This window comes from Doryrhamphus excisus, chromosome 9 (assembly GCF_030265055.1).
Source record: "Doryrhamphus excisus isolate RoL2022-K1 chromosome 9, RoL_Dexc_1.0, whole genome shotgun sequence".
In the NCBI taxonomy this organism is placed as follows: domain Eukaryota; kingdom Metazoa; phylum Chordata; class Actinopteri; order Syngnathiformes; family Syngnathidae; genus Doryrhamphus; species Doryrhamphus excisus.
The window spans coordinates 12531824-12559042 of NC_080474.1; the positions used below are offsets into that span (position 1 = coordinate 12531824).

At 42.0% G+C, this 27219-nt stretch overlaps 1 protein-coding gene across 8 annotated transcripts; it reads right to left on the reverse strand.

Moving 5' to 3' along the window:
* Positions 1-854: 854 nt before the first annotated feature.
* Positions 855-27219, reverse strand: LOC131136135 (ecto-NOX disulfide-thiol exchanger 1-like). 8 transcript variants are annotated; one of them, XM_058082685.1, is made up of 13 exons: positions 27147-27219; positions 10959-11178; positions 8539-8694; positions 8260-8466; positions 6381-6614; positions 5283-5495; positions 3914-4020; positions 3344-3458; positions 3052-3254; positions 2716-2823; positions 2474-2558; positions 2126-2211; positions 855-2040 (listed from the first exon to the last, which is right to left on the reverse strand). In XM_058082685.1, exons 2-13 carry the CDS (start codon positions 11077-11079, stop codon positions 1909-1911), a joined length of 1767 nt encoding a protein of 588 aa, XP_057938668.1. In that variant the 5' UTR covers positions 11080-11178; positions 27147-27219; the 3' UTR covers positions 855-1908. The 8 variants fall into 8 exon arrangements, with proteins under 8 accessions (XP_057938668.1, XP_057938669.1, XP_057938670.1 ...); XM_058082686.1 differs by having other exon boundaries at positions 10959-11158; positions 27147-27217; XM_058082687.1 differs by having other exon boundaries at positions 10959-11158; positions 27058-27171.

A 27219-nucleotide genomic window follows, 5' to 3' on the forward strand; every position in this document is an offset into this window, starting at 1 on the left:
CTCTGCCAGTCTTTACACCAGTGACACGCGACAATGACATAATATTTGCAGAAAATTGTTAATATATGTTAATTAAAAAAGTGATATTTAATAATTCCTCACGGCACACCTGACGATTTCTCACAGCACACTTGTGTGCCGCGGCACAGTTGTTGAAAATCACTGCTATAGTGAAACACTAAGCCATTCTCGTAGAATTAGCATGTAGTACCAGTGCTAAATGTTTCAACGATGAACTGAGAGCAGTCACTTACAATGTCACTGGGATTCCGAGATTCTAAGATGGGATGGCTGCATCTTTCAGCAAAAGACATGTTGCTCCCTGTTGAGCTTCTCAATTCAGTGTAGTCCTCAGGTAAAAAATGCAGATAGCAAACTGAGTCTTGAGAACCAGTATTTTCCAAACTCAACGGTGATCCATCAGCAAATCTGGTAGCTAACGTTACCCCTTGGTTGTGAGTGGTGCCATGAGCAAGGCGCAATGTCACTATACCAGAATATTAGTGATTTGGTGTTAGCTCCTACAATAACAATGCCACTGTAGCTTGGTTAATATGCTCGTCATGTTATGTAAATTGGCTGCACAGAGGCCACACAGCTAGAAGACCAGAGTTCGATTCCACACTCTGTCATCTCTGTGTGGCGTTTGCATGTTCTCCCCGTGCATGCGTGTGTTTTCACCGGGTACGCCGGTTTCCTCCCACATTCCAAAAACATGCTAGGTTAATTGGCGACTCCAAATTGTCCATAGGTATGAATGTGAGTGTGAATGGTTGTTTGTCTATATGTGCCCTGTGATTGGCTGGCGACCAGTCCAGGGTGTACCCCGCTGGGATAGGCTCCAGCACCACCCGCGACCCTTGTGAGGATAAGCGGTAGAGATTGAATTAATGTTATGTAAATGGAACATTTGGGGATTTTTTTTAGGGGGCTTTATAGGCGGGTTCCATTATGTACACATTCCTCTGGTCATACGTCATAAATTCACCCCGTCACTTTAGAATACCAGAATAAACCTGTGAATTATGCATTTCCTTTTCGAGGTTTACATTTCAAATCTGTTTTTATTGGCTTCTCCCGTAAGTGGTTTTTGTTGTTTTATCTAAATACAACCCTGCTATTCAGTCACTGAATGAATTAATCAATGAATCAATTCAGATGAAAAACACTATGTGCAGTAAATTGTATTTTATTGACTTAATTCATGAAATGAAATACTGCATGTTGGTCAATAACAAGCTGCAACAACTACTTTTGTCCAGCAGATGGCAGCGTTGCAGCATAAACTATAAGCACGGAGGTAATCCAGTATGACTATTAAGACATGATACAGTATATAATGATGACTTTAAAAGTTGTATAATAATCACCACTTCATTAATAATCTAATAATGGCATAATAATATAATGACATTAATAGCAATTTGATACTTGTGCCAGTCCTGTGATTGACACCTAATCTGTCCAAGTTGACCCCACCTCTTCCCCTCAACTGTGATCACTCCACCCACAGCACCCAGAAATCTACAACTAAACAATTTTTGATGAAATTCCTCTTTAGCCCAAATCTTCACAACACAAATACAAACAAACATTTTAAGCCTGTCAATCATATTAGTAAAAATGACATGAAAGCCGAAGTCTTGATGCAATCACAATATAAGATTTCCATCAACAAGAAAAACACGGCTAGTGGCTCATGTTTGTGCATTAGCATAGTAGCAGGCACGGTACCTCAGCTGTAGCGTGACATATCACCCCCCCTCTCCACACACCTGCAGGTCCCCGCGGTCGCCAGAGGCTGTGAACATCCACCTATACTCAGGGTCAATGTGATCATCGTCCACTGTGATAAACACACACGCACATCTGTGTGCGTATGTGTACATGTGTTTGTCAGATCCGGGGTCATCCCGAACTCAGGCTGTCAAACCCGCAGAACTTCCAGCGTTTCTCCAGAGTGGCTCCCACACCGCTCAGTTCCTGCCTAAACATGAGGGGCAGACGGACCATGAGGCGCTCCAGCTGCCCCGCCGACACCTTGACACACACAAACACACGCAATATGCACTTGGAACTTAATAGCTCTCTCAATGGTGTATCTTCACAGAAGAAGTGTGTATACCTTGGAGTCCAGTCTCTGCATGTAAGACCACAAGTACTCCAGGTTGGCCCCAAACGGGTGAACATGGAGGAAGGTCGAAATCACGCCTGAGGTCATCAGTGGGTCAACAGTCGAAGATGATATGTTATCAGGGAAAGCATGTTGTATGATGTTTTTTACACAAGTTTGTGTAGTTTTATTGTATTTTACTTCTTCTTCCACTTGTATGACGATAAAGATTGTTAAAATGTAACAAATACATTGCCTGTACAGTTCATGAAACTTGGAACACAACAAGCGTCACAAAACAGATTGTGTTCCACTTTGGAGGTTCTAATGAAATACTGAATATTGGCTATCATCACTCACCCAGAAGCAGGGCCTCCTTTTCGGACAGGACAACATTACTTCTCTCTCTGCTGAGGTACGTTGATGGGAGGCACCCGCTGACCCCCTAGAACATAAACACATACACATGCATTATACACACAATTTTTTTTAAATATTTGTTGTAAAAGGAAAAAAAATCATATACATGATTTATAAATATGACTGAACGCTAAAGAAGACAAGGAAGCAAAAGAAGGAAGGAGGAGGAATATGGATTGTACCTTGTCTTGGAGTGAGAGCACTTCCCCCTCCAGGAAGTGATGCTCCTCTTTCGCCTGCTCTAACTCGGCCTCCTTGCTAGCTAGCTGCTCCTGCAGGCTGTGGAGTTGCTGAGAGTCCAACAAACAATCAAACGCACATTGCAGTGATGTGTGTGTGACATCAAATTGTTGAGAACAAGCTAATAAATGACTATTATGGGATCTCTAGGAGTCTGGGGAACGTGTGCCCAGCATTTGGAGACATATAGGCATGTTGATGTTGTGCGTCAGCATTTGCATGAATATACATGTGCATATATCAATAATAATAATTCAGCTTGTAGAAAGAAGAACAACCTGCTGCATGCTGATGACACTTTGCTGCAGCAGCTGCATGGAAGCATCTGGAAAGTGCCACCTGGTCAGCCCGACTACATTGTTGTTGTCTTCTTTTCCCGCCTCCTTCCTTGCAAGCTCTGCCTCCTTCATGTAAGCCTCCAGCTGCCATCGTAAGGAGACGTTCTCCTCTCGCAGGCCCGCCTCCATTTGATCACACACCCCTGGCGGGGAGGAGACAAGACAACGAGGAGAAGCATTTCAAAGAAAGGGCTTTGTCATTTAGATATATGCAATGTGTTTCCTATCATACCACTGTCTTTGCATATCTTCTTACAAGGACTTTCATCTGAATCTTCATCCGACATCTCCATCTCCTCTTCACGTCGGATGCCCATGATCTCCTCACCATGGACTTTCATCAGTTCCTGAAATGCCATTATGATCCATCATCTACAGATATTAGTGCTGTCAAAGCAGGTCACATTGTTATCATTTCTGCTAAATTGATATACACTTGTCACATTTGCTGAAGCAGCACTGTTGCTATAGCGACTTACCATTCAGGGAAGAAACCAGGAAGGATTTGTTCTGGAGCTGATCAAACTTTCACCAGCACAAGCTGGCAACTGATTGGCTGTTAGTTCATGCCTCCTGTCACCTGTCTGATTTCTGATTACAGATGACTACGTACTTCCTGGCCAGCTTCATGTGGGCCGAGTCACACAATGCGCACTCGTACCCGTTAATGACTGACTGGGTATAAAACAGGCACTCTTTCCTGTGGCGACTGCTGGACCATCGAGACCTTTGAGCAGCCTTGCAAACTGGTTGACTGACTTTCTGTGGGAGTGGACAGCAGACAACAAGAAGGTGTACCAACCTCACATTGCTTGCGCCAAATGTCTATGTTCTTGCGCTGAGCTTTAGAGAAATGGTCCCATGCCTTTTGTCTGCTGGCGGCGGTGAACACGGCCGAGATCTGCTCAACTTTGGGGTGAACCAGGAGGGGTCAGGGGGCATGGAGGGGCAGGGGAAGGGGGGGGGGGGGGGGGTCAAGACAAAAAAAGCCATTTATGTGTATGCGTGTGTTGTGGTTCTTTGGACCAATGAATGGGAGGAGTCAAGTCATGGCCTGGTCCCGCCCCTTGTCAGCATTCTGTACTCACATTGTACTCACATTGTACTTACACATGAACTTCCATGTATGTATACTTTACTTGCCTGTATTTACATTAACTTACAAGGGGTGTCATGAGACAATCAGTTAACGGGACAAGATTGGGTCTACAAGATCGAGACACGAGATTTTAACATTAGGCTACTTTTAGGAAAAGTACAATGAAAAAACCTTGCAATGCACCGCATAACATGCCCTTCAGTGTATGCTACCGGCCCCGCCTCCACCCACAGCAACAAAAGACTGCATGACTAAGAAAAGGGTTCACTCCATTCGTGCCGTTGTTCTTGGGATCAATTGTGCCAAGAGTGAGCCCTCTTCCTGTCTGTTTGGAGGAGGGAGGGAAAACCGACACGCATACACTTGTCAATATATAGACGCTGGCAAAATGATGTAGTTTGTTGTCATTTACTGTGTGGATTAATTAATTAATTAATTTATTACTGACACGGGAAAATGTTATTTCACTATGAAAATATGAAATAGCGTCAATCATTCATTTGTGGCTCATTCAAGCCACAAATGCCAGTGAACAAAAATCTTGTGAGATCTTGTGATGCCCCTAGTACACGTATATTAAAACATGTACTTACACAAGCACTTACAGTACATGGACATACTAATGTACTTACATTGTACATACATGTACTAACACATACTGTCCTTACACATGTACTAATTAAGATACTTATACTTACATTGTATTTGCATGTGTTTTTACACTACATGCAGGTTGACTTGCTCCACGGTTGACATGCGATGTACATCACATGGCACATCACATGTTAACTAGCGGAAGTGAATTTGACTTTAAACTTGTTTTACTTGTACAAACCTCAAGGGAAGAAAGAAAATCCACTGGATTCCTTTTCAGAGACTTCCTTTGGATGGATGAGGGATGGGTTTATGAATGGACTGGTGGATGGATGGATAGATTGATGGATGAATGGATGGATGGATGATGATGGACAGATGGATGATGCATGGATGACAAGTTGAAAGGTTTCGTGTTGCCATTGCCCTTAGGAAGAGGAAGCGACTGTGAATATCAAGATGGTGTCCGTCGACTTACACTGTGTCAAGATGGCCACCAGGGCACACTTGAAGGCCTCCTTGGCGCGCTCCATCTCCTCCTCCTGCACAGCCTTCTCGCTCAACAGTCTGCGCACATGACCGTTGGCTGACTGTATCATGGAGTAGAACTGGTTGGCGGTGCGACGGTTGACCTCGCCTCGGTCCATCCAGGTGAGGAGCACCGCCGTAGCTTCGCTGAACTTGTGGTTGTCTGCAAAGAAACACGTGGAAACATCCTCTGACTCTACACCACCTTTTTTGACAAGTTAGCATGCTAACTCACATTAGTCATTCTCAAAATTCACAATCCATCAAGATGTTGTAGTTGATATAAAATTGTCCATAATTGATGCATTTATTTACGTCACAGCTTCCAACAAAGGCAGGCATGTGCTTTGCTTTATTTCCTGCCTCTTCCACAGTCAGTCCCCAACTTCCAGGCAACATCACCACAATTGGATGTGAGAGTTCGTTCACGGGACCTTTAGTGCCCAGTCAGCCTAAACCAACGAGCGCGCAGCCAGATGGCCTCCAAATTGTTCCCCAGAGGTGTCGGCGAAACAACGTCACAGCTTGCGAACACGAGAGGCGACTCCGCCTGCTGCCACATTAGACGTCAGTCACATGAGAGCGCTTGGTCTCATTTGAATGACAATTGAAGCGCAGGGGCACCGAGGCGAAGACGTGAGTGAATTAGTGAGCGTTTAAAGAGCTCAGGAGGTGCTGGAGCGCAGATAAAAAGCTTCTGGAGCAGCAGCGGCAGATTATAGTCACATTACACGTTGTCGCACAATGATGCACGACAATAACAACAACTATTTATTTAGGTTACAAAAATAGACTCCACAAAGGTAACACCTTCAGCTCGTGTTGCCGTTAGCAACGAGCACCGCCATTGTCTGATGCCCTGAATGGCCTTGAGTGTGCACTTGGCTGGCTTATTGATGATCTTAGGTGACATCATGGTGCCACGATTACATCATGGCCAAAATATCTTGAATGTTTATGTGAGGAATGTACTGAATGAACTGAATGTTGTAATACTTTGAATCGGCAGAGAAAAGTGCAACAAAAACAGATGCACACATCTTCTTACCTTTCAGTCCCTCCGCCAACGTGGCTGCCTCATGCTCAGAGAAATGCACAATGGGGGCCGGAGACGGCGGCTGCTGGCGGTCCTCCCAGAGTGTCTGGCGGTGTCGTTCTTCTCTGGCCATTAGCCGTTGTTGACACTCCCACTCGTACAGGTCATCTCGTGCCTGAGCAAAGTCCACGTGGATCTTGCCAGAGTCCTTCTTGTCCGTGCTGGACCCGATACGCATTCGGTATCCTGGGAAAACACTCAAAGCTTATTGGTTCTCATCAGTACGCTACTATTTTATCATATCAGTGTGGGATAGCACTGAGCACTGTTCTCAACAGGAAGCAGCCTAGTCTCTAGTATTCCAACCCTCTTGTCCAATAGCCCTGTTAGTGGTCTAGTGGTCCCGACTGGTAGTTCACCCGTGGAGTCCCCACCTTCTAGTCCTGTAGCTGACAAGTCTTTTTGTCATCTGTCATTGTCAAGTATTCTTGTTTTTCTCTACTCTGGCCATGAAGTCCTTGTTTTCCAGTTTCCTATTTACTTAGTCCTGTAGTTCTCTAGTCCTCTAGTCATCTCTAGTCCGCTTTGCTCCCCAACTCTGGAACTCATTGCCACCAGACCTCCGTAACTCTGCCACCCTCCCCATCTTCAAATCCAAACTCAAAACTCATCTGTTCAAACTTGCCTATTCTCTTTAACTGCTTCACATGGTCCCCCCTCCCCTTATTTATTGTATGTTCTTATTTATTGTATGTTGTCCTTTATCTTGTATTTTATATTGGTGTTTTTATCTTCTGTACAGCGACCTTGGGTGTCCTGAAAGGCGCTTTTAAATAAAATGTATAATTATTATTATTATTACTGTAGTTCTCTCGTCCTCTAGCCATCTCGTCCTCATTCTGAAGCCCCATAGCTGTACAGTTTTGCATTTGTGCATTGGGGGTGTTAGGGGGATTCTTGACTCTATTTTCGAAGACTATAAAGGCAAAAGAATCAGAAATCATTTTTTGCATGTAAATAAATGCATGTAAATTTTCTCCCCTAAATCACATTTTGAAATGAAACAGAATGATTAATCACATTTTCATGAAGGACCAGTTCTGGGCCCACCTCATGCCTGGGCCCGGGACAAGATACCCATTTGTCCCTCCCTGTCAACGGCCCTGCATGCAGAGAACAACACCGTCTGTGAGTGTGCAGAATCGTGCAGTTTTACTTAGATTTACTTTGCCGACCAACCGCCTCAGTAAGCATTGACTGTCAGGACGTAGGCTTTGCTGCACCTCGGGGGGGATTTTTTTGCCACTTGGGAGAACTGTACAGGATGGTTGTGTTTGAGCACATTCAAGTTGGTTATATTCCCTGTCTTCGTCTCATATCGGTTCAGCAGTGTTGATGGGCTCACCTTGTTAATTCTGTTTAAAACTGAAACATTCCCACACTGGGGCTGTGGCATTTAGCGGGGAAACCATGGGGAACATGCCTTCATTCATTCATATTTGTCTTTGCTCACTTGCAAGCTGCAGCACTCGTTAGCAACCGGGCACAGTGGGACAAAGACACTGAATGACTGACAGGAGGGTTCACTCACTCCGTTCATTTCGGTATTGCACAGACTGAATCCTTTTGTCATCCAGTCTGTTTGGTATAGAGATAGGAGGAAAACAAACATGCATGCACATAACAATATATTGAGGCTGAGAAAATTATTGAGTTGTTTTTTATTTATGATGTGATTTATTGATTTATTATCAATTATCGTGAGAGGCCTACCTGTCGTCTAATCTTCTATGCATCTAGTCCTGTAAGTTCACAAATGTTGTATTTTCCCCTCGTCATCTAAATGTATAGTGGTCATGTGTGCTAGTCGTCAAATCTGTCCGTGTCTCACCTGATAGGTACATAGCCTTGTCCACCATGAAGTGTTGGCTGAAGCGAATGTGGCAGAAGTTCTTCTTGCTCTTGCGGATGGCAGTGATGTCGCCACACGGACTGAAGACCTCCCTGATGATATCATCGGTGGCATTCTCCGGCAGACCTCCCACAAACACCGTCTTGCAGCCAGGAGGGCGCTCGCGAGTGGATGGTGGGGGCAGGTCTGTGGCGCAGTGGCATTGTGAATGTCAGCGATATTATGATCATGACTGAATGGAAGAATTGAACTTCTTACTGGGGTTCTGAGGGAAGAGAGTGCAGCTCTTGCAGTGTATGATCTCCTTGACTGGCTGCATGTCAGGGGGGGCAACCAGGCTGACTCCTGTCATAATTGGGTTGACAGTTGCAATGAGGTCCAACGGGGGCTCGAACCTCTGAATGCGCAGAGACTCTGCAATAGACCAGGAGAGCCAGACCAGCAGAAGCTTGAGAAGAGACCTTAGTAATCTTCCTCTGTGCACCAATATAGTGCTTCACAAACTTTTTTTTGCAGCGCACCCCTTTTTGGAGATACAATTTGAAGTAGCCACAGCCGCCGGGAGAATGTGTTGCACGAAATACACTTCTAATAGCACAGAAAGCAGCAGTGATGTTTAGTATCCCAACGCAACGTCTCAGCCACCTAGCTGGAGGCAGAGGCCAAACAGAAGGTCTGCAGTCAAAGGTCACCACAAGAAAGTCAATAATCTATTATTGCTAACTGGGCAAAATACTAAGTAGTCAGCTAACACCGGCCTGCTGCCAACATAACAGGCTAACAGCGTGCTAGCTCTTTGTGCTAGGACAACTGTCAATCACATTGCTCTCTGATCATGAGCTGATAACTTTAGCCTAGCTGTGAACATAGCGTACTAGCTCTTTATGCTAAGACAAACAGCTTTCAATTACCGCTCTCTGATCATTAGCTGATAATGTTAGCATGCTGGAAACATAACATGCTAACAATGTACTAAGTCTTTGTGCTAGGACAACAACTGTCAATCACACTGTTCTTTGATCAGTAGCTGCTAACATTACCTTAGCTTGCACACTCTGTCTTCATGTTGTTTTGTTTCATTTGCTCTCATGTTCACTTCAGACAAGTCCAAGGCAATAAAACAATAATGAATGAGTCATCATCAAAGAAAGTCACCTTGAATAATTGTCTTCTAATGTGTGTCAGCTTTTATCTGCTAGCAACACAAGGCGTGTTTGGTCACAGAAAAACAAGGAAACGCGAGTGTAAGCGCTTAGCTTCTAGCTCTTTGGAGAAGCCATTAAAGTGTTGTGTGCGATAACCCTGACAGCTAAATTACACTTGTTGGCGCTGCACATTCATCACAGTCCAGCCGGGCTGCTTTTGCTTGCGGCCTCCATGACTCACGCCGACTTCACTCTGTAGAGGCGAGACCTCGATGAATTTATTTATTTATTTTTTTACCACTGGGCTGCTGCCAGACACAAATACAATATTTGATTGTTTGGCAACCTTTTGACTCATGGGTAGGTGAGCGGTACGTCAGGATGTGTAGAGGTCAGTGCTATGACGTGCCTCTGTGGCATACTACACTTACTATCACTGACTGATGATAAACAAATCCCAACAAAAATAAATAGACTCTCAAGCTCTTTTAGAAAAAATTCCACCAAATAAAAATCATCACAAAAAAATTGACTGCTAAGAAAACACGTAAGGGTGAGCAAAAACACATGTGCATGTCAATATATCGAGGTTGGCAAAATGATTAACTTCGTTTTTATTTATCCATCCATCCATTTTCTATGCCGCTTCTCCTCAACAGGGATAACCTAGCATGTTTTTGGAATGTGGGAGGAAATCGGAGTACCCGGAGAAAACCCACGCATGTACGGGGAGAACATACAAACATGTACATATCTTTGCTTCTGCATAAGAAGAAATTAAGTTGCTTATTCTGTGAATTTGAGCGGTAGAGGAATCATAATTGTACAGTGTTAACTTTCAAATAATGCCAAGATTGTTGCATTTGTCCCCTGTAATGGAGGTTTGAAAAGGCTAATGACGCAATGAGAGAAGGTGTCAGGTACAAGCTGCAGCGTTGTTTGAATATTCATGAGCCTCGACTCCTTACAGCTTTGTTAGCAATGCTAATTAACAACGGCTTCCCACGAACCACAAGTGTATTATCCTGACAGCTGTGTAATATTTTGGTACATTATTTGAATGTATACAAATGCTCATAATATTAATAAACATTCATTCATTCATTCCTCACGAGGGTCACGGGGGTGCTGGAGCCGATCCCAGCTGTCTTTGGGCGAGAGGCAGGGTACACCCTGGACTGGTCGCCAGCCAATCACAGGGCACATATAGACAAACAACCATTCACACTCACATTCATACCTATGGACAATTTGGAGTGGCCAATTAACCTAGCATGTTTTTGGAATGTGGGAGGAAACCGGAGTACCCGGAGAAAACCCACGCATGTACAGGGAGAACATGCAAACTCCACACAGAGATTGCCGAGGGTGGAATTGAACCGTGGTCTCCTAGCTGTGAGGTCTGTGCGCTAACCACTCGACCGCCGTGCCGCCTATTAATAAACAATAACAAACAATTTTGACATATTTCTAATTGGATGGCATTAGATAATGTACCTAATAAAGTGGCTGCTGTGTCATCACAGAAGTTACCTGAGAGAAGCTGTTGTCCGCCCATGCCCAGCGGCGCCACAGTGAGGTTCGTCCAAGCAGGACGCTCGCTCTGGTGCCCCTGCTGGCCGCCGTCAGTTGCAGAGGAAGCAACGCTGGCCATGGTTGTCCTATCAACACCACCTGGACCAAGCTGACTGAGTGGGTCCAGGGTCCGGTGACCTCATGGAGGCTGGCTCGCACTGAGACAGGAAACAGGTACCTTGGTGAAGAAATGCATGTCAATCATCAGGATAAGACTTCCTCAGCATTATTGTATGAATGTTGAAGAGCGTTCACACATACGTACGTGTACACCATTCAGGGCATTCTATTTTCATTATTCCAAAATGTAACTGCCTCTCAGTCAGTGTATGCTGTCAGTTTTAAGTTCCTCCCTATTTTCATTTTTGGTTCCTACCGAGGTGTTAATAAGGTAAGTTAATAAGGCGGAACTAATTTTGTGTAGAATCGTTGTTTTCACATGTGCATGTTTAATTGTTACACCAATAGAAATTAAGATCAGTTGTTGCCATTAGAGCTCAAAGGCGAATATGTGCTAAAGGATATAAGATCTTCTCTATAATTCCCTCCTAAGGCATGTGTGCAGCCATTAAGGTACAGTATATGTGTTTTGTATTGTTTTCCTTTCAGTCTCTTAGTGTCTTAGTTTAGTTATTAGCCTTATTAGTCTTATTAGTTATTAGTCTTGCTTATTGTATATTTGTATTATATGACCTGTAATTTATTGTATTTTGTATCCTTTGTACCCTTTTAGTTCTCACGTTGGTTTTGTAATAAATCCATCAGTAAAAGACAAGAACTAGTAGCTGTCTGATCTTTGCACATCCGAGGGAGTTACACAAAAATTCACAGTTTTACCAGCTCAAAAATTACCACTGAAATGAATGACTTAATCCCACATTCCTCAATTACTTACTTACTTAATTAATTACTTACTTATTACAGCATTCCAGCATCAAAACATTCACGCTAACAATTTTCCACATTCCCAAAATTTCACATTTTCCATGACACAAATTTAATTAATCTTAAGAAATCTTATTACATCATCTGTATTTGTCAACTGATTCCAACCATTCCAACATCAAAACACTAACACCAAAAAACAAAGTAAAAAACAAAGTCATTTGAGCTTACGAATTTCCACATTTCTTGACCCATTCATATAATAATAACACCAAAACACGGGGTACACCCTAGACTGGGTGCCAGCCAATCACAGGGCACATATAGACAAACAACCATTCACACTCACATTCATACTTATGGACAATTTGGAGTCACCAATTAACCTAGCATGTTTTTGGAATGTGGGAGGAAACCCATGCATGGGGAGAACATGCAAACTCCACATAGAGATACCCAAGAATCGAACCCAGGTCTTCCCGATCTCCTGATTGTGTGGCCACACCCTATACATTCATATAATGCAAATTTTTATTATTTCATTCTTATTCCTGTTATTTTGTCATGAATACACACACACACTCACACAGTAACATTTGCTGAGATTTTATGCATTTTGATCCACGTGATGCTCAGCTCACTTTCACACATCATTAAATATTCATCATGGAGAGCTTGTCCTGCTTCACTATTCATGAACACACACACACACACCTCCCAGTGTAGATTATTTCAACATTATACCATGTAACATCTGTTGTCAAGCTAATTATTGTCTTTTTATATGTCACATAACCTAGCAGTGCAGTGGTACCTTGGCAATAAAATGAATGTATTATTACTCCATAGATCCATTTTCTATACAGCTGATCCTCACCAGGGTTGTGGGCGTGCTGGAGCCTATCCCAGCTGTCTTCAGGCGAGAGGCGGGGTACACCCTGGACTGGTCGCCAGCCAATCACAGGGCACATATAGACAAACAACCATTCACACTCACATTCATACCCACGGACAATTTGTAGTGGCCAATTAACCTAGCATGTTTTTGGAATGTGGGAGGAAACCGGAGTACATGGAGAAACGGGGAGAACTCCACACAGAGAATGGAACCCATGTCTTCCCAATCTCCTGACTGTGTGGCTACATGCTAACCACCCGGCCACCGTGCAGCCCATTTATTATTAATGTGATATATTTGTATTAAACAATGTGCTAATCTGCCACCTATAATACAATGCCAACATTTGCATGTGTTGCAGTCGTGACACCAGATCAATAGAGTTTTTGCCCGCTCCGCATGTAGTCCACCAGGACGGCTTCTGCGATCGTCTCTTAAAAGGCATCGCAACTCATCAAAGCTGCTCTGGTTGTTCAGAGAGAATTCTGGAACATTCCCTGAAGAGAGTGTAAACACTCAAAGATGACACTTTCCAGGCTAAATGACGACATGTTCTCTGGGCGGCCTGTAGGAGGAGTGGTACCACTCCTGAGGCTAACGTCAACAAACGCGCTGACTTGCAAGGAGAGACAACATGGCAGCACACTTCCTTGCTTCCTTTCCTCTCTGTGACGCTGTGTTTGTTTTGTCAGCTTGTATTTGCCCTCCTGCGGCCATTGTTGCGTCACCGTCAGGTTGCCGCCCTGCAGCTAGTAGCCATTAGCCGACGCCGCAGATGAGTGGCCAGAAGGCGACCATCATATCCTAATTGTCGCCTGATGAGAGGGACACCGCAGGCCAGGAACATGTGTGTGTGCGTGCGCGTGTGTAAGTGCTCTTGGAGCAACTAGGAAAATACTGGCTGACCCAAAGACAAATACCAATTTTAATGAATATCTATTCATATCTATCATAGCTCCTGCTGATATATTTGGGACTGTTTATATATACAGAGGAGACCAGACCTACAGTACATCAATAAAGTATCTATCAATCGATCTGTCTGTCTTCCAAATGTATTTGATTCGTATTCAATCTGTCTGTTATTATTCTTATTGCACCCGTTTTAACATAGAACGTCTTACCCATTAATAAGTCGATTCAAACACTCCAGAATCAAAATGTTAAGCTCACTCAGGACACAGTAGCTTTCTGTTAAAAACTAAAAAATAAAAACCATTCACGCATAATGGAAGCAACATGGCGCCAAGTTGGCGACACCATTCCATCCCCTTTGACGACATATTTTCTCAAAAGCAACTAGCGACAAATCTAGTGACTTTTTGGTATTTGGGGACTCAAAAGTGAAAGCATGTATTTTATATTCGGAATGAGCAATAGCGGGTGCTGTTGACAGGTTCGCGCTGCCCAAACACATTCACAAGTCATCAGGAACCAGTCAGCTTCTGAGCCGCAATGCCGTGGGGTGGGGTGGAGCTTCTTCCCAAGAAACAGCTTCTTCCCAAGAGCCATCACCACCCTGAACTCAGACATACAACGTACCCGGTCATTAGCATAATGCAAATGTGCAATATTTCCATCACTGCCTCTGTTACTACCTCAATCATATTTATTTTATTTAACAACCCAATACAATACACTCATATGTGACTCATGTGTACACACCAGTCATTATTTGCACTATGACCCATTTACCATTGCACTAAAATTAATATATCTGCAATATGTCTGCTCCTGCATATGCTCCTGTGCAATACTATGTGTATATTTTGGATATCTTGTATATATCTTGTATATATCTTGTTAAATTGTCTTTTTTACTCTACTTTATATACATTTTTTGTTTTTTAAACTTGACTACTGCACTGAAAAGAGAAGCTCTCCAATTTCGTTGTACATCTTGTATAATGACAATAAAAGCCATTCCATTGTATATTTATTGTTAGTGTTGCTACTCTGTATTAATAAAATTAAGTATATTTGCATTTATTTGATTTGCAAATGTAAGTAATTGATAAGCTTACTATATTGCTATGTTCTCCGTTGCGATTACATATAGTCACCAGAAGAGTGTGCTACTCACAAACCACACCGAGTAATGTTAACAGAATAAACACAACGTAATCTGTTATTCTCTGTGCGATTGTGGCAATTTAAAAAAAATGTCAATTGTCAACATGTGATGGGAGAACTTTGAAAGACGCTGGCTGAGATAAAATTTATTTTTTGGCCCTTTTCAGACATTTTTCGGCCCGTGTTGTGGAGTCCTACAGAGCAGCTACACACAATAAAAAGCACACAAAGCTTTATCGTTCTTCCACAATCTGCACCTATTCAGTTGTAATTCTTTGGATTTTGTGGTTCCCGCGAAAAGCAGCAATCCATTCAAACCATTCCACGGCCGAAATGCCCAAATCATTTAAAATATTCACTTGTTTTCAACATTTCAAAAATTCACTGTTTTTCCAAAATTCTGTAACATTTGAGAGTAAGAATTCTTAGTAATTCCTAATTTCTCCATCGATTCAAAACCATTCAACACCAAAATATTCTACAATGTAGTTCAGGCAATCTATTTTCCACATTCCAAAAATTTCCCATAATTTCAGATTTTACACACAGTGTTTCAGTTAAGCTTCGTATTAACACAGAATTTCTACGCAAATTGACAACTCCTGTTACGTCTACATTCATTCATTCATTCATTTTCTACCGCTTTTCCTCACGAGGGTCGCGGGGGGTGCTGGAGCCTATCCCATCTGTCTTCGGGCATGAGGCGGGGTACACCCTGGACTGGTCGTCAGCCAATCACAGGGCACATATAGACAAACAACCATTCACACTCACATTCATACCTATGGACAATTTGGAGTCACCAATTAACCTAGCATGTTTTTGGAATGTGGGAGGAAACCGGAGTACCTGGAAAAAGATGGCCGAGGGTGGAATTGAACCCTGGTCTCGTAGATGTGCGCGCTAACCACTAGCCCGTCTACATTCATATTATCCATATTTACGTCATCTAATGCAGTCATGTGACCCGCCTCAGCCTCCAGCCTCCATCATTGATGAAGAAGACAGGAAGACAAGATGACAAGATCCCTGTCTATTTATTACTGTGTGTGTTTGTGTGTGTGTGTGTGTGTGTGTGTGAGCACATCATGTAACAGATGGTGATGGAAAAGCCAGGAGAGAGAGGCAACGGGCAGGCAAGTCAGTTTTCTAGCTAACGTTCTTTCAGCCGCGACCACCATGTGCATTTTAAACAGCCTGTCAGCTACTTCTCAGCCAATTAGCATTACTGACACATAAACACACACACACACATTAAAAACTAGAACCTAGTACACTGGCACCGAAAGGAAAGACACGCCAGCCTCAAAGTGAACATCACTTTGATTTCTATAGCCTGGCATAAGGACTATGCAGCACGTGTCGAAAATACCACAGACATGCACTACCAACCCGTTTGTCACTACGCTCACAGAAAAAAGTGTTTTTAATAAGATAAATGTTAATTTTTCTATTCAGATGCTAAATGTTGTGTTGTTCAATACAGAGATGTGTGTGTTTAGTTTAGGTTTTATGTGCTATTTTTATGTTATGTCATTCTAGATTCACCGGACTGGTCGCCAGCCAATCACAGGGCACATATAGACAAACAACCATTCACACTCACATTCATAGCTATGGACAATTCGGAGTCACCAATTAACCTAGCATGTTTTGTGGAATGTGGGAAGAATGTGGGAAGAAACCGGAGTACCCGGAGAAAACCCACACAAGGGATAACATGCAAACTCCCGAGGAGGGGAATCGAACCTGCGTCTCCTAGCAGTGTGACCTGCACGCTGACCACTTGTCGACCGTGTAGCCTATGCAGCACAAAATATTTATTTTTTACATGTTTTTACTTTATAGAGTTGATCTACTTGAGTGACATTAGATGTGTTTTCTGAATTAATAAAAAAATATTTTTACTGCTTGTCTGATATCTAAACTAATTCTAAACTAACATTTTTTCAAGCATTGCTGCCTGTGTTGTGGTTAAAATATGCGGCCATTTTTGGGTCACGGGTAAGCTGCAGCCTTTCCCAGCTGAATGCAGCAAAAATAGAAACTACGTATAGATATATTATCCTAATTTGAGACCCCTGGTGTAGACTATAAACGTATAATAAAAATAACAATATATGAAACAGGTCGACTGTACAAACAGCCAGTGGTTGATTAGCGCTCTTAACGTGCCGGCCTGATGGTGGTCTATCATGGCGTCAGGACTTGTCACCCGTCTATATGCCAGCAGGCAACAAAATGACAAAACATTTGTGTGTTGTTTTTATGTGACGGCTAAACAAGCTGATTGACAGAAGCAACGGGCTGCAGCGGCGCCTTCTGTTCCCATCGCTTCTAATTAGAATGAAGAGGAACCGGCACAGGCGGGAGCGCTCGTACGAGCAGCCCATGGCGTCTTGCATGACCGCCACCGACCTCCGTGTCCCCAGGCCGGACCTGCTGACACGCTCCGCTTGCCAGCCTTTCATCTTCATGTGCACCTCCAGGACATTTTTACTGCGCTTGTAACATTGCCATGGCAACAGCTGCCCGCGCTGACTGTTGGACTGACCGTTCGTGCTACGACCCATCTCTTCTATCCCGCTGTTTCACTGCAATTCCCCTGACTTTGTGGATTATTTCCAGTATTCTATTGAGCAAGGGGGGCAGCTGTCATCAATTACTTGCGAGAGGGACAATCTCACTAATGAAATCACATGTAGTCACCGGTGAACGATGAGTTTGAGTTTTTGCGTTTCATTTCTAGGATGAATTGTGTCGGTTCTCATTAATAACGTGTGAGGAGTGATTGCATTACAGTCATTCTACGATTTGGCAAATTTGTGCATGAGATCGCGTTAATTAAATTACATGTACTTGTTACACACACAAATGTAGTCTTGGTTGAGCGAGCGTGATGTAGGTTTTGACTTGTTTTGCATGTGCATGTGCATCCATAATCTGTAATGTTTGGCTAGGCATGGCACACGTCCCCTCTTTTGGCACGATTGGAAGCGGTGGCCCGGGGCACTGCACAATTGCATTTACACACAAATGCTGCGGCTCCTTGCATGTTATTAATGATAACCAACAAAATTCACAAAAGCAACAAACCACAAAGACTCAAAATAATCAAAAATAATATAAGTCAACCTCAACCAAGACTAGCTTTGTGTGCGGAACAATAATAACTGATAAGACTGGAAATCATACACAAAATCAGGGTAGTGGTGTGATGGGTAGCTGGGGTCACAGCATGAATGTTCCATAATGTAAGTGATACTGTCCATGTTGACAGGGGGTGCAATGTCGAGGGGAGGCGCAGCAAAGCAGTGCAAGTGTATGTGTGTGTGTATCAGGAGGGGCGGGAGGCAATTGTACCTCAGAGGACGCCTGAAGGTTGAGACTAATGAATTATTGATCACACACACATATACACACGCATACACACGCATACACACACACACGCGCATACACACAGCTGCTATTCTGAACATAACCTCATTAGAATAGAATATGCACAAAGGTTGGTTCACTTCCTGCAGCTGACCCAATACTTTTGTCCACACCCATTTTTTTCCCTTTGTCTTATTGTTGGGAAAGGATCTTTGATTTTTGTGACAGTCCAACAAAAAATGGAACATCTTCATCCTTCTATTCATCCTTCTCTTCAGTGCTCAACAGAGGACGTTATATTTGTTTACTGGAACGTCTTCTCCCGCTGCCTTTGTGGCGCTACCACTTCCTGACACAGCCTCGCTCGCCTCACACTGCCTTTTTCTCCTCTCGCACACGCACGCGCACACGCACACAGAGGCACACTCACGCACATATACAGTGATGGAGTGGCCAGTGAGCGCGCTGCAAAGCTAACTTCCAACATCATCCATCAGCGCTGCTCTGCTGCATGCAGCTGATGCATCAACATGATCCTCCTGTGGGGGAGGAGCTGGTGATGTGTGTGTGTGTGTGTGCGTGCAGAGGAGAGGGGAGGAGAGGAGGGGAAAGCAGTTTAAGAAAAGGAGACGGAGAGAAAGGGAACATTGAGGATGAAGGAAGGAAGCTGACCGCATGATGACAACACTCATTCATTGTAAGACACATTCACACACACGACAGAGACAGAGCTGCCACCTGGTTAATGCTGACCTTTCAAAGTAAAGCTCTACATTCACACGCACAAAGGCAGTACAAATGTATTTTTGTGTTTACACTCCCAACAAAATGAAGCTAACTCATGCTACGCTCACAATCACCTGACGTCACACCTGACATGGGGTGGCAATGCTAGGCTAACACTAGAGCTGCAACCATTAATCAACGGTTAATCCATTACCGGGCGGCACGGCGGTCTGTCTAGTGGTTAGCGCGCAGACCTCACAGCTAGGAGACCAGGGTTCAATTCCACCCTCGGTTTTCTCCGGGTACTCCGGTTTCCTCCCACATTCCAAAAACATACTAGGTTAATTGGTGACTCCAAATTGTCCATAGGTATGAATGTGAGTGTGAATGGTTGTTTGTCTATATGTGCCATGTGATTGGCTGGTAGAGCTGGGATAGGCTCCAGCACCCCCGCGACCCTCGTGAGGAAAAAGCGGTAGAAAATGAATGAATGAATGAATAATCCATTACCAAACAACTATGTTGGTGATGGACTGTCATTTTTGGATTTAAATATGTAAATAACCTCCAATTTCAGCCTCTTAAATGTGAATATTTATTTATTTCCATGGAAACAGACCTATTATCATTGTGTTGTAGCCAATACAAGATATTCACACATATCAGTTTGGACATTGGATATTTTGTGTACCCAACACCTACTGTATCTGCAAGTTTGATTCATGTTAATTTGATCTATGGTCTAACCAATTACTCTATTCATTGAAACAAGATTCAGATTAATGGACTAACAAAATGATCATGATTGTGTTTTAGTGTATTGTTTTACTAAAGCTAAAGATCTTAAATGTTCAGTTGTCCATTCGTTTGTCTTTTGCAATATTTTCTGTATAATTTTCTGCATACAAAACTGTAATTATCGTCTATAAAATGTGTTTTGTGTTAACATTTTTGGGTGCCTGCAACAAATGAATGGGATTTATATTATTTTCTATGGGAAAATTTGCTGTGGTTCATGTAAATATTCTCCAATTTCAGTCTCTTAAATGTGAATATTTATTTATTTCCATGGAAGCACACCTATTATCATTGTGTTTTAGCCAAAGCAAGATATTCACACATATCAACTTGGACATTGGAAAACAGTGATGGACATTTTTGCCTCCTTTTTGATATTTTGTGTACCCAACACCTACTGTATCTGCAAGTGTTTGATTCATGTTCATTTGATCTATGGTCTAACCCAGGGGTGGGCAAACTACGGCCCGGGGGCCACATGCGGCCCACCAAGCACTTGAATCCGGCCCTCCAGTTGCTTTTTAAGTATTTAAACTTTTAACATACAAACTGGCAACATGACTTGCAAGTCGGATGTTTTATTTAGTAAAAAAATATATATAAAAAATATATAACACTTTTACAGATAAAATTTGACAAATAATTCAAGAAAAATTCCAAGCATAAAATAGTGCGTGTGTTTGTTAAATATATGTTGTGGTCCCCCCGGACAATTGAGTCAAAATATTTGCCCACCTCTGGTTAACAATTTTGTTCGGACGAATGCTGCAAAATTTAAGCTAGCTGAAATGGGCAACGCACTTCTGGTTGCGGAAAAAAAAGCGGAAATTAACAATGTGTTTTTCACAAATCCGATTCATCGATTAATTGAAAAAATAATTGTCTGATTAATCAGTTATGAAAATAATCGTTAGTTGCAGTCCGCCCTAACAGCCCTGATGAGAACCACTGAGAAAACATAGTGGTTAGCTAACTAGCTAACTAGCTAACCACTACGCTCGCACAATGATCAAGAAATATTGGTTATCTCAACATGTATACATGACCACAAAAATACACGATTGATGATGAACAGATGACTCCATGAAGAGATGAACAAATTAATATTTGAATAGGTGACAACATGAGTGGACTAAATTGGAATCATGGATGGAATCGTAGAATTGGCCAATAAAAACAGAATACACTGTTTTCTCAGTAGACCACTCAAACGTAGCGGAATCTCAGTCCCAACCCTAGCCCCCATCCTCCAAATTTACCCTGAAACAATGGCAAAAACTTCAAAATTCTGACCTTACAGAGCGTGAATGGAACCTAGAATCTTAGTTTAGCAGAGTACGCTAGTGTGGCGGCTGTGTGTATGCAACTCAGGCTGTATGAGTGTCTTTACATCAAGTTGTGTTTTAGCGCTTGTTAATGTAAAAGCGCAGTTCCCGATGAGCTGTTTGTCACGTACTGTCTAATTAACTAAACAAAATGTGTGTCATAAAAAATATATATTACATTAATCCAATCCACTTTATAGGGCGATTTAAGGGGGACCTATTATGCTTTTCCCACTTTTCCCACTTTTCTGACCTATAAACGTTATTAGAATGTATTGTATGTATTATTTTTTCTATATGTATTATATCTGTCATGCAAGCTAAGAGGTCAAAGGTGATTGTTATGCTAACATGTTACAAACCGACAGGCATTGGCAGAGTGATTTTTCAAAATAAAGGTCAGCAGCATTGTACATTGATATTGTGGCTGCGTGTGTGTGTGCGTATGTTTGATGGCATTCTTTTGTGTTTGTGTGCCGATGACCATCAATCACTGGGAGGAGGTGCTTAGGTATGCATCCCACCTATTGACATTATGCGTGTTCCTGCCGCCCCGCCATCCCCTGACCGCATATATCACCATTAGCCAGCAGTGCTATGCACCGGATGGTCTTCATTTCATCTGAGAGCGACACAAACTAACACAGCATCACAACATGACACCATCGCAAAATCACAACATTACTGTACACCATCACACTATCGCAGTATGTCAGTCAGTGTGCGAGAGTGTGTGATGGAGGCGAAAGAGGCAAGAGAAAAGGAAGTGACTTTTCCTTCAGTGTGATGAGGAAGGACAGAGTGTGTGATTGGTGGAGATGTGTGAAGTGGGGGGAAAGGGAAGCTGAGGTTGGGAGGTGTTGGCAGACCACACTTCCACTACAGTGAAACAACGCCCACTGTGACACATGCTTCCTGCATACATGTATTATTATTACGATTATTATTATCATCATCATCATCATTATTGTGATTAGTACAGTAACATCAGCCCCAGTTAGTGCGTTTTCAGTTAACATCCTATATTTTTGCTAAAATGTTGCCTTGGTTTGCATCCCCCGCTTGATTAGCATCCAAAATAGGTTTGTTTAAACCACCATCTTGGATCACGTGCCCAAGACGAAATGTTGTGATACTTGATCGCACAATGCATTTTAGGGCAACATCATTTGTTGCGCTAGAATGCGATACACGAAGTAACAAAATACCGTACATAGATTGCAAAAAGAAGAAATGCGATGGACCATACCAAAACAATGGTGCGAGACCTGTGGATATTACAGCTTATAGAGAAGACTGTCGTCATTTCAGAGGTATGTAATATTCCACATTCCGATTCGATAAAAACATTTTTATATCGATCCGATCCAATCCGGTACCAATTATTTTAATTTTTTAATAATAAACTTTTGCTACAAACATGAATTTGTGGAATTGAATATGGTTACTTCCTGTGCAAGGACAGCAGTCTGTGTGCAGTGAGGGGGGAACTACCACTGTAGCTACGGAGCCTAATAGCCAACGTCCAACATGTAAGTAACTTCACCACAGGCGGATTGGCCAGATCTTGTGGAGGAAGGCGATTTTATCCGATATTCAAAACACAGCGGATCGGTAGCAAATCTCCATTATGAAGATCATCCCTAATGTAAATGTGACAAAGCGGCTCCGTCATCAGCTGCGGTACACACGCATACATTTATACATTTCCACCCCGGTTCCCATGGAACAGTCTATCAACCCACCGTGAATCGGGGGGGACACGCAGTGTTTTTTGTTGGTCTCGTTTTACATAAATAACACAAATTTCGGATTCAACAACAACAAAAAGCATTCAAGCTTGTCATAGCATGATTGCGGCATTTCAGAGTTAAACACGATGTCTAAGCGATCTTAAATGTTCAGTTGTCCATTCGTTGGTCTTTTGTAATATTTTCTGTATATTTTTCTGCATATAAAACTGTAATTATCGTCTATAAAATCTGTTTTGTGTTAACATTTTTGGGTGTCTGGAACAAATGAATTGGATTTATATTATTTTCTATAGAGAAATTTGCTGTGGTTCGAGTCTGTTTTGGTTTGTGAACCCTTCTGGAACTAACTATCACTGTATCATTATCATTATGATTATGTATTATGATTGTTATAACAAATAGAAATATATTGTAATGTTTATTATGACTATCATTATAGCCATTATTATTGTTATTATTATGTAAAGGCAACAACTGTACGTATATGAAAAGAATCTGTTATTTGGTTAAATGTAATAACAACGTAATGTTACATTTATTAATCTTTAAAGGTCTCACTTTCATTGTTAGTGATTATTTCTGGGAGCTGCCATGGAAATATTACTAAATGAGAACAAAGAGATTTCATGCCATACACTACCCCCTCCGCTCTCTCTCTTTCTCTCTCTCTCACACACACACAAAGAGGATTATAGATTGTGCATCCGAGTGTTTCCTATGAAATGAATAATTTCAACTATCCTCACTTCAAACACAATATCACTGCAGTGCACGGACAGCATTAGGGTGCATGTGGAAAAAGAACTGTCTGCATGCTGGGATGATGACCACACACACACACACACACACACAAAAGGTGAGGAGGAACTGAGATAAAGAAAATATGACACTATTATTATTAACAAAACTATCATTACCTTATAGAAATTATTACACATTTTATTACCAGTTATGCTGACCTATAGTCAGACCTTAGTTATTCATTCATTCATTCATTTTCTACCGCTTATCCTCACGAGGATCGCGGGCGTGCTGGAGCCTATCCCAGCTGTCTTTAGGCAAGAGGCGGGGTACACCCTGGACTGGTCGCCAGCCAATCACAGGGCACATATAGACAAACAACCATTCACATTCGCATTCATACCTATGGACAATTTGGAGTCACCAATTAACCTAGCATGTTTTTGGAATGTGGGAGGAAACCGGAGTACCCGGAGAAAACCCACGCATGCACGGGGAGAACATGCAAACTCCACACAGAGATGGCCAGGGGGAGAATCAAACCTCAGGTCTCCTAGCTGTGTGGCCTGTGCGCTACTCACTCACCCACCGTGCAGCCCTACTGTTAGTTATATTAGTATTCATTATTTTTTATATTATTAATTAATACATATTAATTAATAATATATATATATACATGATATGAATTCATACAAGTGTGTTTAAATATATGGTTCAATTTCTGTAGCTTTTTGTGACTGTATATGAATAGCATATCTCTTCTCTGTAATACCACGCCATGTAATACTGTGGCTTTGTATACCGTAGTATCGATGGTTTGTATAATTGCGACATGATAGTAGCGGTATTAAAAGATGCATTTAGGCTGTTAAATTCCCACTGAAGGCCCAGGTACCAAATTCATGTCCCGCCACGGTTAAAACCTTTATTAATATTTCAATTATTATTGTTACAGTAATGATTTCCTAATAAACGTGTGAACAATAATGACTCAAGCGAGTATTTACAATATTTGGTTATTTTTCAAGCTGTGTAAGGTTGAATTGATTGGATGTAAGTAAATCTGCTAATGTGTATTTGTGTAGTATAGGAGTGTGTGTCCTAACATCCTATATCAAGGCATTTCAAAAGGCCACCTGCAGCCAAAATCCACCCCAAAAATAATATCGGACTACGGCATCGCTACTATGAATGATAATACACATAATATGGAAGTGGCAGTGCACAGGGTATTATTTGAAAGGCACCTTAAGTGCTTTACACACTATTAACCTTGCAATCCAACCTACCTCAGTGTTCCCAGCGTCAATGAGTGACGTGTGGCTGTTTTTAAGTTAGTGGCAGAAATAAGTCTGGCATATCGGTGGCAATTTGTTAGACGATAAAGGGTTAAGCGGGTGTCTTGCTTCGTTAACAATGGTACTGTGGTGATCAACTCGCTTCATAACACACAACACACTCGCTTCGTACGTAGAAGAGATCCGTGCTGACAATTTAGAGACATAGTTGCTATATGTAGCAAGTGGGGTGCTCATTAAAAGTGAGACAGGAATTTTCGTCATGCATTTATTCGGTAATTAAGTACAAGTAGTCAACAATGGTGTACAAACAAAGTATGCGACCAAGCTGGACTGGCGCTCTACTTTTGTACCGCCATGCAATACAGGTCTGGAAGCTGCATACACCCCTCCACACCCCTCCACAAATATTTTTTTTGGAACTATTAATACTGACACCTCGAATGAAAAGCCAGCATTTTAAAAAATGCTGCAAATGTATGACAGACAGTACGGATTCAATAATGTTGAAATTCTTGATTCATCTCGTTCTTCTCGTGGACTCAAGTGAGTTGGGTGTCTCGTGACTACTGACTATCTTTGACTATGCTCTTCAGCATTTACACCAGGGGTCTCAAACACACGGCCCGTGCAAGTTTGATATGGATGCTGTATGGTATCATGTACCCAGAAAAAATTATTACGTTTGATTAATGTTCATGTTAAAGGTTAAATAACTGTTAATAGTTATCCTCCCTATCCGTGTGGAAGTGGTAAGTTTTTGGCTATTTCAGTTTAAAGGAAATAACTTGAAGGTTTAGGTCACTAGCTCTCTAGTTTGCGAGTTAGCATGTGTCTCAAGACCCTGCAGTTGCGCAATATGTTGTAAATAAAAAAGTATAAATGTGACTATAGTCATGTTTTGTCATTTCTACAGGGCTCTAATAATGCTTTGTTAATTTTAATCTGAAAAAAATAATTTGTCTACCCACCAACTATATGTGGTTTCCTAAGTTTTTATTATTTGCCATTTTATTATTATTATTATATTTATTTATTACTGATTGGTTGATTTTCTTTATTCTTGATTTGTTTATTTAGTTTTCATCTTATTTTGTGCAGAAAAATAAAAATTAAGATATTTGAGAACAGTGGAATGTTTTATCAGAGCTTTTCTTGTAGAAAATCGGAACCAAAGCACTGAAAAAGTTTGTATATTTTTCTGTTTTTAATAAATGCGTTTTTTTTTTTTTTTGAAAACCTGATGCGGCCCAGCCTTGCCCAGACCCTAGCTGCAGTGGCCCCCAGGTAAATTGAGTTTGAGACCCCTGATTTACACCATGACAACATACAGTGTGTGTTTGTCACTGGACAAACAACATAATTTCATGAATACTTTCACTTTCATTCATTCTGCTGTAGGGGTGGCCTCAGGCTTACAGTGGACACACCACAACTCAACGTCAAGTGAAGAAAAAAAGAAGCAGTCATGTGTGTGCCTCACTTTTTCCTTCTTGAATAAAAAAACTCTTCCCTCGAGTCGGTTGTTGTCAGCGTTTACGGGTCAGTGAGGATCACTTTTACTCTTACACACACACACAAATTTTGTAAGCAACCAGAGGTTCACACCATGTTGTGATTCACCAGCACACTAAGCTTCTGGACCTCAAAGTCTCCCTAGTCCTGACCCACAGCACCATCCATGTGTGAACACAACTATACTCTACAGTATATACCATACCTCCAATAAAGCACACGCAGTTTTGTCTGCAATGCTGCTAATTAACCCACACCACTAATGATCGTGTACATTGTGTTCAGTGAGATGACAGAAGACAAATGACAGCATAAACGTCATTAAAACATAAATTAATTGCCAAAATTGATGTTCTTTCTGTCACACCAACTACAAGTAGCACACAACAGCAGCATGCATCGTTACACACACACACACACACACACACACACGACTAGATGAATGGATGACTACATGAACAAGGTGACTAAGTGAATACATTAGGCCATGAATACATGAATAAAGACTCAATTATTATATGAATATATGAAAAATATATACGAAAAATATGAATAGATGACTACATGAAATGAATACTCCCTGTAGTAGAACCACGTTAGAAAGCACTTGTGTCGTGAACGTGCGTCGATAGAGACATGAAAATAAACACATGAACAATAAATCACCTTCAAACACTCGTTGCGCTAAAAGTGTCCGACACAATGGAAATTGACGCCATCACAACATCACACAACAGCACATTCGGACTTTTTACCTCCGCCAAGGAAACGCGACGATGACGACCACGACCACGCGCGCCTCCCTGCTTGCCGCCGCTCAGCCTGCCT